The following is a 12,979-nucleotide window of genomic DNA, read 5'->3' on the forward strand; positions in this document are numbered from 1 at the left end:
CATACCCCCTTTTGTACAATAACAAGACATAATATTTCAAGGAAAACAATACATCCCCTAGAATCTATTTATTTGTAAACTTCCCTGACTAAAGTTTGAAGTAAGACTATCGTAGTTGTTCGAGTATGAAATTAGGGGGGAGGGGTATTATAAACGGATACAAGTTAAAAAATGCTAATTTATTCATAAACAAATCGTCATGTGTACATGAGTGTCTTCATCGACCATCATCGTCCAAATTAACTTGAGGATCGGCCGTTACGCCCCGGGGTCACTGATCACTTTTATGAGCGGTTTACTAAGTGGGACAGCATTCGACCCTGCGTTTCACGTGGATGTTGATCTGTACGTTTTGGGGTAACGAAACTATATTCTAAACGATGTTTCAAATAAAAACATTACAACTGCATTGTGTAGTAACAAATGATCACGGTTGCGCAATCCGGTCATGCTGCGTTTCACAGTTGTTGATAATTACTCAGTAGTAATAATATACAAATAACGTAAACAAAATTCTGGTAAGCAAATGATTTCGGTCGCATATAAACGTTCGATGCTGTCGGGTATCCGCCATGTTCTTTCTCTAGCAGAGTTGACTTAATATGTAAAATGACTAAATTAACCAATCAAAATACTGGATGATGCCAACGTTTTCAAATTACCATAGCTCATTTAAATATGTTAATGTGTTTGAACTCAACGCGGAAGAGATTTGCCGATGTTGTAGTACAATCTTTTGGCTTGGATCAAATAAAAAAATAGTTGTTTTCAAAAGATTAACTGAGCATAAGAAGAATAAATTATCACTGTTTACAGTGATAACAGCGCATTTTCGAAACGAAGCTTACCCATTCACGCTAGTCACAATAAACACGCTCTCCACTGCTTATTTCATTCTATGAGCTCAACTGTTGACATATTATATTATAATTTGATGAACAAAACAGGATAAGCACTTTGTTGAATGTATGAAACCTAATCTGGTAATATGAGTTTCAGTTATTCGATAACGATAAATGATTCGTTGTGGAAGCAAAAGTCATCATCTCCACTGTTATATTTTTTGATGAGAGACACGGGTGTTGACTCTAAAAAATAATTAATATTTATACGTCTTGTTCTTGATTATTCGGTGGTGTATCTTGGCTTGTAATCGCAAATTGGGAAAACAAAAGTCCCGCCCATACGAAATCTTAAAAATACGCTATAAGTAAATAAAAGGCGGCCAAAGGATAAAGAGGGATATAAACTGATACAAGCAATACAACTGCTTAGCCAAATGAATCTCTCAGTTCTTTCTTCATTATCGAAATGTTGAACCCATGGCCATTAAAATCCGATTCCTGTTTTAAATCATGATGGGATGTGTAGAACATTCACAGAAAAATGTGAAACCGACTATAACAACGAGCATAACTGGCCAAATGGTATTACATAGTATACGCTTATTGAATCGGTAGATTTAATCAACATATGTCTGCAAATCGCTATGATTGTTTTCATATAGTGAGTGTAATTACTAGAGCTGTAGTCATATGAAAAATGAAATCACTGCGGTATAGTAACTGTAACTATATAAGTAACTTCATGAATGTACCACACTTGTAAAGCGCTATTTTAAATCAGATCTTGAACCTTGGGATTAACTAGTAGATATTTTCCTTAGCTATTGAAAACGATAGTTTAGCAGATTTCGTGATATGTTACACGCCAAATACATTGAATATGATGAATACTATTAAAAATAATGGAAAAACGACAGAGAGTACAATATCTTTTGTATTAATGTGCATTACAATTGTGAATATATTATCAAACACAACCGACATTCGACCTCATGCATTTACGAGGTGCTTATCACAACGGCCCCAAGTTTGTACACTGGTTGTTTTAGTACGCACAATAGCAATAACCTGCTGTATTTATCCAACAAATATAAATGTGTGGCCTTCAAACGTGAATAAATCATAGTACGATTTGCTATACAGTATGAAGCATGAGACAATAATTGTGTAAACATGTCCATATTTCATCCTTAACTATCTTTAGCATATGCTTGTTCAATTACATGGGGCATTTCTCGGGTATCTTTGTTGAGGGCGCATTGTTTCTATAATCGGAAGACGTTTTTATTATAAATTCGAACAACAGTTGTATTTAAAATACACACACACAGTTGAGTTTTCTACTACCATTAGCTCCACGTGATATACAATTACGTAGGGCAACTTCGTACATGAAAGTAACATAATTCGCATACAATGCATATATATATATATATGCGTAATTCGGAGACATATGAGAAATAAGTTGCTCCCCAATAAAGCTATCTTCATTCTCAAAAAACACCGTTTGCCAAATAAACTACGTGGGAGAAACTTAATGATTCTAAATATTATATATAATTACGATCGAAAATGTTGAGCGAATTTATTAAAAAATACATTAAAAAAATGTTCAAACTGTTGCAGAAAATACGTTCAAGGTTTTAAAAGAATGTTGTTAAAACAACTACAATATCAGACGGAAATCATAAACATATGAAACGATTGGTTACATGAGATTAGAATCACAATGACGACATTGAAATTAAATATAATATGTTTTCAAAGTTTGGCAAATTCTGTAGATCCTAGTTATTAAATTATGTTTACGTACGAGTGAACACAAATACACTGGAAACAATAACCTTGAATTCCGGAAACACCGAACAATATGACACTTTTATATGATGATTGATGAAGAAGTGAATAAGCAACGCCCCGAACATTCGCTGTATTGTATCGATGTTGTGTAGCTCGGTGATTTCCATATAAAAAGGCCATTGGAGAGGGGAAACACTCATACCATTGGTAACACCACTCAGCTGTGATTCACTTCCGTAAGTACTATACTTTGCATCTTTGTTATCTGACTTGTGAGTACCTACTCGTGTGCTAGCACACATACGGTAATATACAATAGTGTGTATTGAGCACACTATTAGCGATGACTGTGTCATTGCCAATTTCAACGCTTATGATTTTCCAGGAACTTCAATAATTAAAAAACTGCCAATTCTCTTGAGAAAAAATGATTTGCTTCTCATCTTCGTCCTCATCATTTTGTATTTTATTTGTTGAACGTTGAACCCGTATATTCTTATTGTGGTATGAAATAATGTTAGTACAAAAAAATAATGTCATCACCTTATCAGTTTTAAATGTATATTGCAAAGAGTAGAAAACCCCAACAATTTTGAAGAAGGTAAAAGTTATTAGGCATCGATGTTCAGTTTAATCTCAAAAGCATTGAAACATCGCAATTTCTGCATTTCATCGTTCTATGCACATAATGTGAATTTAAGACATATTATATGATGGTACCATACTCATTCACGTTTATTGTATTTTGCTTCAGAAATTACCAAGCACGACAATATGCTGATATTTGTTACTTTTCTCGCCTTTGTCGGCGCCACATATGCTCAACATCCCTCCGGAAATCCCAAAGGTGAGAAATTCTATATATTGTTTAATTGTTTCTTGTGTGTGTATTCAGATTAATACTCTCATCACTCATTATTTGAAAAACTCAACCATGTTATATAATTATTTGAATTATTATAAAATGATAATCGTCCGTGAGCCTCTATCTAGCCATGTGTTTGTTTCTACAGTATTTGACTATACAAGTTGTTACTGTTGGAGATATGAAGTATTCTGCAGAACTGAGGATTCAGACTGGCAGTGGGCTAAGGACGAGTGTGAAAGCATGGGTGGTTGGTTAGCAACTATCGACAAGAAGACGACTCACCAAGAAATACGAAAACTAATCCGTGCGCAAGCCGACAGTAGGGTTTGCAATAACTACGGATTTTGGATTGGTCTACATGATGCTAGTGATCCAAAAACATCAAGACATAAAGGCCAACCTGACAATTTTTCGTGGGTGCACGAACAGTGCCACGATTTCCAGGTCTGGGAAAAAAATCAACCCAATGATAACAATAAACAGGACAGTAATGGACAGAATTGCGTTCAGTTGTGGTAAGTACAGCCGTACATTGAAGTATAGGTAGTTAATAGATAATACACACTTGTGTGGTACCCTGTTTACATCTGTGTTTCGTTCCAGTTGCATTCTGGATATATCCGCCATATTGTTCATTATAAATCATGGTAACAACAGATTTTCCTGGTAAATATTTGTATTCAGCTATGCGAACTAAACCGTCCATTGGCATAACTATTGTTTTACATGATTCTGAGTGAAGAAATAAAAACAACGTCTCCTTTGAAAAAACAAACGTTTACACTTATTAAGTAGCGTGTTTATTAATATGTATATATCTGTGCTCTGACACATTAGTTTCAATGTGCTTCATCAGAAGGATTCACATTACAAGAAAATGTACTGTAACTGCTTGATTATTTCCTTCTTATTGTCTTTTCACGGCGACAACAGCGTAACTTTATATAACCAATCTAACAGTTTCTATCTTAGAGATCGGTCTCAATGCATTATTTCGTATTTTAGGCACAGACCATCGAAAAAAGGTAACTTTGATGATGAATATTGTGGTGAACCTAAGGGATACGTCTGTCAGTTCAAAGAAGGTAAGAAAAATACTGTCACACATTGTCTAAGAAGTCAAACGCATTAAAAAAACACTTTGCCATTAGATACAATTTGTCCATTACATGAACCTTGTTCTCCTTCAATGCATTATTCGACAGATATCACAGTAACTATTTGTTATACTAGATAAAGTGATGTTAGTAAATCAACTGAAAGTCGGACAGTTTGCTTTAATCATAACATTTAACACAGACGACGGTAGGATCCGTCTGAATATTTAATCACTGTGATGTTCTGTATTTCAGAATGCCCATGTATCAATCAAGCCGTGGAGTAAGGCGTGGCCGACAGAAGTATATATTGCGATGAACAACTCAAACCCATTCGATGTTTCTCCTTGCCAATAGGACGAAAGAAGTATCACCTAGTTCATCTAATATATAATGCATGATTAGGGATTCATTCTCGTGAAGGGAACCTTGATTCTGTAACAATATTATACTATTGACTGATATACTATAATACTATTGACATATGGAACATATGGGTTGGTTGTATTAGTAATAAAAATATATTGTGAATATTTATGTCTCAGATGTATATATATCTACATAAACTTGAAACCTTGCAGAAATATGATGTATGAATGTGCTAATATCATAAGGATCAGTTAATATAACAAGAAGTGTATATATATGACAACCCTAACTGAGCTGAAAGCTCATATATTGATTTGCACTCGTAGTAAATTAAACTTAATGTGTTCATGTGTAAATATGAAGACAAATATCACCAACATGGTACAGAATTTAATTTCTAAATCATCGCAATATGAAGCAGCTCATTGATGCAGATATAGATGACGATGATGTTTTGCATACGTCACGATCGCCTAATTTGGTCACCCATATTGCATTCTGTTCTCAGGCAATAACTTTAGAAGTTCAACATCGTTGAGTAGGCGAACATCGTGTTTGACGCATTGCTACTAGAAAACAAACTACGCTATCAAAAATCTCATACTCTCCTTTGTAGAATAACAACAAATAATATTATGCAGAAAACAATACACCCATAGAAGCCATTTATCTTCGAACTCTGCGGACAAAGTACAATACACAAGTTGGGAGTATGTCTATTTATCATAATCATTCATCGTGGGCTCATTTTATAACTGCACATAATTAAGTATATATAACTCACACGTTAGAAAACCGATGAATGATTTGCGTAGGCATTCTAGATACACCTACAACAGCCAATGTTTGATTGCGCTTTTCGTGGTAATTATGGCAGTTGTTGAATATATTCTAAAATTTTGATATTCTGAAGCAAATAATACATATAGTAAAGGCAACACGAAATGTAAAATCTAATCTCCGCTGATTTCTGAAATCAATCATAACTCAGGAGTTTAGACACAGAAACAATTAGTCTATTTAAAATTCTATGTTGAAATACAGTTACAGTGATAACAAACGCGTATATGTATTTTACTTGATCAATCAGTGGTGTATAATACCTTTTCACATCAAATTGTAAAAAAAGACCTACTTCAAATATCCTGAAAATACTCATGCTATAAATTAATAAAGAAGACAAATACATAAACCGATACAAGAGGTACCACTGCCTAGCGAAATGAATGTTCTTTCCTTCAGTAACGAAACCCCTGGCTACAAAAATCGAATTTCTGTTTTTTTTTATCACGCATATAGCACAATATAATATATATTTCAGCATTCACTTACTTCATGGTAACACTTTCGTTTACAGTTAAATCAGTTGAAATGGTATACATATCGATATCATTGTGTTATTTGTTTTTCCCACACCAGAGTGGAAGGTGAGGGTGGGCACTCATTGTGTTCAAGTCATTTTGAACGTGATCATGTTTTTGTATTTCAAAAACTATGTTCTGCGTTGTTTTTGCAGTACAAGTACACGTACCCGTAATCAAGAATATACATGTATTTATTAGATTTAAGTTTTGTCTGGGTAATATGAACTCGTTTTTGTTAAAGCATGCTTCAGCGCTTCAATCCCAGGAAAGAAGAAGAGTTTTAAGCTGTTTTGACCAGTCTGTCATCTTGGTACCTCATTGGATAAATTGCCGGGACTTAACTATTGAACAGGTTAAACAGCTCGCCACATCAAATTATAACCATTCCTTCAGACATTTTGAAATTTGTAATCCTTGATCTGAAGAAATCTCAACTACAAACTGCGCATTCCTAGATTCATGCACAGCGCTACGAATCGCAAGGACTGAACAGTTGAGTTGAGGATGGGTCAAATCTCAAGCACGTCTCGGCGAGCAGTGTGCGGCTGGCTTTACACATATGTCCCCTTCCCCTAGCCAACATACAATATCCGATTCAGACTTTGTTTAAACATTTATATAATCATTTTACTGCATAATAAACTGATAAATTGTATAATGACTGCATGTAATACGTGATAACAGGGCACAAACCGAGATGTTCAGTTGTAATGTGTCCCAGTGACTTGCGCTTTAATGAGCACATCTTAGACTACGTAATTATCTTTAATCACAGAATAGTGACAAATGCATTATTATTAGGCCTAACAAATGTAATATGAACTATGATTTATCACAACTCGAAACGCTGTTCTTACAAACACCTGAGTTTTCGCTTGATGAAATAATAAATGTATGTACACTGATTATCTTAGTATGTAAAATAACAATCACTGCACGTGTGTATTCATTCAACAAATACTAATGTGTGGTCTTCAAACATGGATAAATCATAGTCGAACAATAATCGTGAAAAGATGTCCATATTTCATCCTTAGCTATCTTAAATATATGCTCGTATAACGTAGAACATTCCCCGGGTATGATTTTTGAGGGCGCACTGTTTCTATAATCGGAACAAGTGGTATTATAATTTTGAACAACAGTTGTATAATAAGTTTCTACTACCATTAGCAGCATGTGACATTCAATTTCATATGGCATATAGTCAACTTCGTACTTAAACGAAACACCATGCGCACATAATGCCTTTATATGCGTAATTCAGAAACGTATAAGAAATTATATGCTCCTCAATAAAACTTCATCTTCATTCTTAAAAACACTGTTTTTCAAATAAAATTACGTAGAAGGAACGTAATGATGTTGAGCGAATTCATTAAAAAAATATATAAAAAATGTCCAACCAGTTGCAGCAAATACGGAGTTCAGTGTTTTAAAAGAATGTTGTTAAACAATTCCAATACCAGACGAGAATCGGAAACAAATGAAACGATTGGTTACGTGAGAGTAGAATCACAAAGACGACGTTGAATTTAATAAAATATGTGTTCAAAGTTGAAATGTGGCACATTCTCTAGATCCTAGTAATTCAAGTCTGTTCAAGTACGAGAGAACAAAACAATACTGGGAACAATAAACTTGAATTCCGGAAACATTGGTCAATATGACACTTTTATATGATGATTGATGAGGAAGTATATAGGCAACGCCCCGAACATTCGCTGTATTGTATCGAAGGTTATGTAGCTCGGTGATTTTTGTATAAAAAGGCCATTGGAGAGGGGAAATACTCATACCATTGGTAACACCGCTCAGCTGTGATTCACTTTGGTAAGTACTATATTTTTACCTCTTTGTTATTTGACTCGTGGCTGCTCGTGTGTTAGCATACATACGGTGTGTATTGTGTACAATATTGGCGATCAATGTGTCATTGCCAATTACAACGCTTATGATCTTCCAATTCACTTAAGGTAACAAATTATGGTTGTTTTGCAACTTTGCGTACCTGTCCAATTGAATGCAAAAAATTGGGCTACAAATCAAACTTTAAAAATTGTACACAATACGGCATTAATTATTTGTTAAACATTGAAGACGCATATTCTTATTCTGGTATTGAATAATGTTAGTACAATAAAATAATTCATCACCTCATCAGTTTTAAATGTTCATTGCAATGAGAAGAAAACCCAAAACACAATTTTGAATAATGTAAATGTTTTTAAGAACATCCAACATGCAAGTTATTAAGCATCGATGTTCAGATTAATCTCAAAAGTACATATATTTCGCAGCAACTGTTTGACTCGCAAAAAGTTCGCGAAGACATATATCACGTATGTAACTAAAGTCAGCCATGAAACATCGTAATTTGTGCATTTTATCGTTCTATGCACATAATGTGAATTAAAGACAAATTATACTATGGTGTTATACTCATTCACGTTTATTGTATTTTGCTTCAGAAATTACCAAGCACGACAATATGCTGATATTTGTTACTTTTCTCGCCTTTGCCGGCGCCACATATGCTCAACATCCCTCCGGAAATCCCAAAGGTGAGAAATCCTATATACTTCCTAATTATTTCTACGTTTAATTGTTTTCTTGTGTGTTTTCAGTTATATACACTCATCATTTATTATTTAAATCACTCTAATTATTGCATTGAAATTATTAGATATGAGAAACTCAACGAACTTTATTGAATTATTATAATAAAATGGTAATTTCGTCCGTGAACCTCTTACTAATCATTCTTTTTATTTCTACAGTATTTGACTATACAAGTTGTTACTGTTGGAGATATGAGGTATTCTGCAAAACTGAGGATTCAGACTGGCAATGGGCTAAGGATGAGTGTGAAAGCATGGGCGGTTGGTTAGCAACTATCGACAAGAAGACGACTCACCAAGAAATACGAAAACTGATCCGTGCACAAGCCGACAGTAGGGTTTGCAATAACTACGGATTTTGGATTGGTCTACATGATGCTAGTGATCCAAAAACATCAAGACATCAAGGCCAACCTGAGAAGTTCTCGTGGGTGCACGAACAGTGCCACGATTTTCAGGTCTGGGAAAGTAATCAACCCAATGATAACAATAAAAAAGACAGTAATGGACAGAATTGCGTTCAGTTGTGGTAAGTACAGCCGTACATTGAAGTATAGGTAGTCAATAGATAATACACACTTTTGTGGTAACATATTTACATTTGTGTTTCGTTCTAGTCACATTCTGGATATATCCGCCACATTATTCGTTATGAATCATGGTAACAACAGATTTTGCTGGTAAATAGTCGTATTCAGTAATGCGAACTAAACCGTCTGTTGGCATAACTTTTGTTAGGAAGGTAATCATAATCAAACCAGCGGTTTCCTGTCCGGTACCCACGGAGCTCCGGGGTGCTCCGCGTAGCTCCAAGGAACTCCGATTATTTCATTAATTACCTTTTAATTAGATAATCCGGAAATGTTTTTTCTGTTCCATTACGAGCAGGTTCAACTAGAAAATGTAAAATGAAAACTAATAAAAATTGATTCAGAGTTCAGGGAGCCAAAATTCCTGTTCTGTTAGAGAATGCCAATTTGGTTTTAGAGCCTTATTTAATTAGTCTTAATTATTATGTGAATATTTGCAGAATGCTGGCGTAATGGTATATTTTATAATTTGGAAACTATGTACCGCTGATCCAGCGTTTTATCAATCTTCCAAAGTTGCGCAGTTACGATTTTCTGAATTACGGCGTTATATAATCATATTGTTACTATAATTATAGCTGTGAATATATGGAAACTGTGTACCGCCGATTCAGCGTTTTATCAAAGTTGCGTAGTTACGATGTTATGAATAATAAAGACCCTTAATCTACATTTTATTATTTCGGTTAATGTTTGTAAGTCTGCTGAAGTGTGTATATAAAAAATTAGTTTAATATGAACGAAATCTCAGTAAATATTGAGAAATATTGGACTTGCTATTAGTGAAAAATTACTGATATCACAGCCCCTCCATCCCCGGTAGAAAAAAAAAACGGTTATTGTCAAAAGTGTGAAAAAACACACATATATTTTGATATTTTATATAAATTTAGAAGCTCAACACAATTCTTCAGACGGCAAGTCTTTCTATAGTAGCATATTGACATTATTATTCATGAATATCGCACCTACATTTGGGATAATTTTTTTCATTTATTTGAAATCGTAAACCTAGTTGTAGTTGATGGATCGGTTCTTTGTGCCTGTTTTATTATATTTTATACAGTTTACGGATCATATTTAGGCATTCACTATATCCGTTCAAAATAAAAAAGGCTTCTCGCCGATTCAGTTCCATTCGATTTTTCATGCCATTATTTTTGTTTTCAAGCATATAATTGGAATGTAGTTTTTACAAGGCTGATCTCTAAGAATAAAATCCTGCAGTATCAATTCTTTAGCACTGTCAGGAACTGAGTAGGCAGATTTTTTATTGTTCCGATGAAAATTTATTTACGGGCGCCATTTTGTTTTCGGTTGCTGAACTTACTCGACACGTTGTCTACGGGTTGGCCCCTTTTATAGGAAGAAAACAGCATTCAACCATAATATTTGTTATTCATGTGAATAGATAAGTGCATTTAGTTTTTGGTGATGGGATTGGTATTTTCTCTCGAATGTTCGGATTTTGATAAATCGCGGTATTATGTCCTGTCATGTAAAATTAACTTGTACATCCGGTAATGTTTTGAAATCGACAAATGTGGTCATTATTACGTCACTTGGAGACAGGTATTGTTGACAGGTATTTAAAGTTCTGTACTAGATTTAGTAGGAACGCATAGTTCCGTTTTGTCGTTTTTTATTTCAGTGCGATCCACTAAAGTTCGTTTTAATTTGAAAATATTCATTTTATTCAAATCAGAGCAAGATATTATAATAAAAGTCTCGAGGTTTTACGTGACATAGCAAATATTTACGGCGCGTGTTTTTGTGAAATCTACGCAAATGCGTTTATGGCGACAGTATTATTACTTGAATTTAACAGGAAATCGCTGACATGTATTGTGACTCATGATCCCGATTTTCAATGGACGCGTAGTTCCGCTTTGTCGGCGAAACATGCGTTTTTATTTCAGTGTGATCCACTATAATCCTTTTTATTATTGGGAAATATTTGTTTACATTAAAAACAGTGCTAGGTATAACGCAAGTCGTCCGGTGGGTTAGCGGTAAAGCAACGTGACACAGCAACTATTTACTGCCAGCAATTTTGTGAAATCGACGCTTCGATAAATAAGCAAACACACTATTTACACGACGTTAAGAAATAGGTCAGCAGAAACTTTTATACTACCTTTACACTTAGCGTTCATGATTTTTTTTGATTATTTTTCCTGTTTTTTTATACAGCAATTAATGTTGTTTTGGAGTTAAACAATAGTCCGCTCGCGGAGAGTAGGCGTCGCACCTCCCTTATACATGACTCTTTGTGAATAAAAAATCAACGTCTATATTCTAAACAACAAATGTTTACAAGTATTAATTAATAGCGTGTTTATTAATATGTATATATCTGCGCACTGATGGAAATCATTACGTTTCAATGAGCTTCGTCAGAAAGATCAACATTAAAGAAAATGTACTCAAACTCCTCAATTATTTCCTTCACTATTGTCTTTTCACGGCGACAACAGCGTATCGTTTAATAAAACATCAAAGTGTTTCTATCTTAGAGATCAGTCTTATTACTCTAGCTATTTTTTAATGTACATTATTTCGTATTTTAGGCACAGACCAGGTAAAAAAGGTAACTATGACGATGAGTATTGTGGTAAAACTAAGGGATACATCTGTCAGTTTGAAGAAGGTAAGACAAATAATGTCACACATGGCCTAAGAAGTCAAACGCATTAAAACATAACAACACTTTGTCATTAGATACAATTTTTCCATTACATCCGATGAACCTTGTTCTCCTTAAAGGCATTATTCGACAGATATCACATTAACTATTTGTTATACTAGATATAGTGGTGTTAGTAAATCAACTGAAAGTCGGACAGTTTGCTTTAATAATAAAATTAAACACAGACGATGGTAGGAGCCGTCTGAATATTTAATCACTGTGGGTTTTTTTGTATTGCAGAATGCCCATGTATCAATCAAGCCGTGGAGTAAGGCGTGGTCGACAGAAGTAGATCTTGCGATGAACAACCCAAACCCATTCGATGTTTCCCCATGCCAATAGGGCGAAAGAAGTATCACAGCGTTCATCTAATATATAATGCATGATTTGGGATATATTTTCGTAAAGGGAAACTTGATTCTGGGACAATTATACTATTGACTAATATATTATAATACTATCGATATATAAAACTATTGCACATGTTTTTAGGTTGGTTGGAATAGTAATAAAAAAATATACTGTGAATATTTATGTCTCAGATGTATATATATATATATATATCAACTGGAAAACTGACAGAGATATGACGTATGAATGTGCTAATATCATATAGATCAGATAATATAACAAGAACTGTATACATTTCTGACAACGCTAACTGAACTGAAGTTCATATATTGATTTACACTTGTGGAAAAATTAAATGCAATGTGTTTATTTTTCAAAATTAGTT

At 34.2% G+C, this 12,979-nt stretch overlaps 2 protein-coding genes across 2 annotated transcripts; both read left to right on the forward strand.

Annotated features, from left to right (window-relative positions):
• The first annotated feature begins 2,835 nt into the window (after nt 1–2,835).
• Nucleotides 2,836–5,143, forward strand: LOC100366468 (perlucin-like protein). The gene is made up of 5 exons (XM_002737436.4): nt 2,836–2,881; nt 3,400–3,492; nt 3,659–4,028; nt 4,519–4,598; nt 4,866–5,143. The coding sequence occupies exons 2-5, from the start codon at nt 3,420–3,422 to the stop codon at nt 4,895–4,897; spliced, it is 555 nt and encodes a 184-aa protein (XP_002737482.2). The 5' UTR covers nt 2,836–2,881; nt 3,400–3,419; the 3' UTR covers nt 4,898–5,143.
• Nucleotides 5,144–8,131: 2,988 nt separating this feature from the next.
• LOC102808762 (C-type lectin lectoxin-Thr1-like) lies at nt 8,132–12,771 on the forward strand. Its single transcript, XM_006819803.3, has 5 exons — nt 8,132–8,176; nt 8,815–8,907; nt 9,124–9,493; nt 12,125–12,204; nt 12,484–12,771. Exons 2-5 carry the CDS (start codon nt 8,835–8,837, stop codon nt 12,513–12,515), a joined length of 555 nt encoding a protein of 184 aa, XP_006819866.2. The 5' UTR covers nt 8,132–8,176; nt 8,815–8,834; the 3' UTR covers nt 12,516–12,771.
• The last annotated feature ends 208 nt before the right edge of the window (nt 12,772–12,979 follow it).

Source organism: Saccoglossus kowalevskii, chromosome 12 (assembly GCF_978046115.1).
Source record: "Saccoglossus kowalevskii chromosome 12, keSacKowa6.1, whole genome shotgun sequence".
Taxonomy (NCBI): Eukaryota; Metazoa; Hemichordata; class Enteropneusta; family Harrimaniidae; genus Saccoglossus; species Saccoglossus kowalevskii.

What these genes read in the sequence shown, in the direction of transcription:
- LOC100366468 (XM_002737436.4), top strand. Translation starts at nt 3,420, where the DNA reads ATGCTGATATTTGTTACTTTTCTCGCCTTTGTCGGCGCCACATATGCT. An exon ending in CAGAATTGCGTTCAGTTGTG is followed by an intron (nt 4,029 to 4,518) that starts GTAAGTACAGCC and finishes TTCGTATTTTAG; the next exon opens with GCACAGACCATCGAAAAAAG. An exon ending in CGTCTGTCAGTTCAAAGAAG is followed by an intron (nt 4,599 to 4,865) that starts GTAAGAAAAATA and finishes TCTGTATTTCAG; the next exon opens with AATGCCCATGTATCAATCAA.
- LOC102808762 (XM_006819803.3), top strand. Translation starts at nt 8,835, where the DNA reads ATGCTGATATTTGTTACTTTTCTCGCCTTTGCCGGCGCCACATATGCT. An exon ending in TCCCTCCGGAAATCCCAAAG is followed by an intron (nt 8,908 to 9,123) that starts GTGAGAAATCCT and finishes TTATTTCTACAG; the next exon opens with TATTTGACTATACAAGTTGT. An exon ending in CATCTGTCAGTTTGAAGAAG is followed by an intron (nt 12,205 to 12,483) that starts GTAAGACAAATA and finishes TTTGTATTGCAG; the next exon opens with AATGCCCATGTATCAATCAA.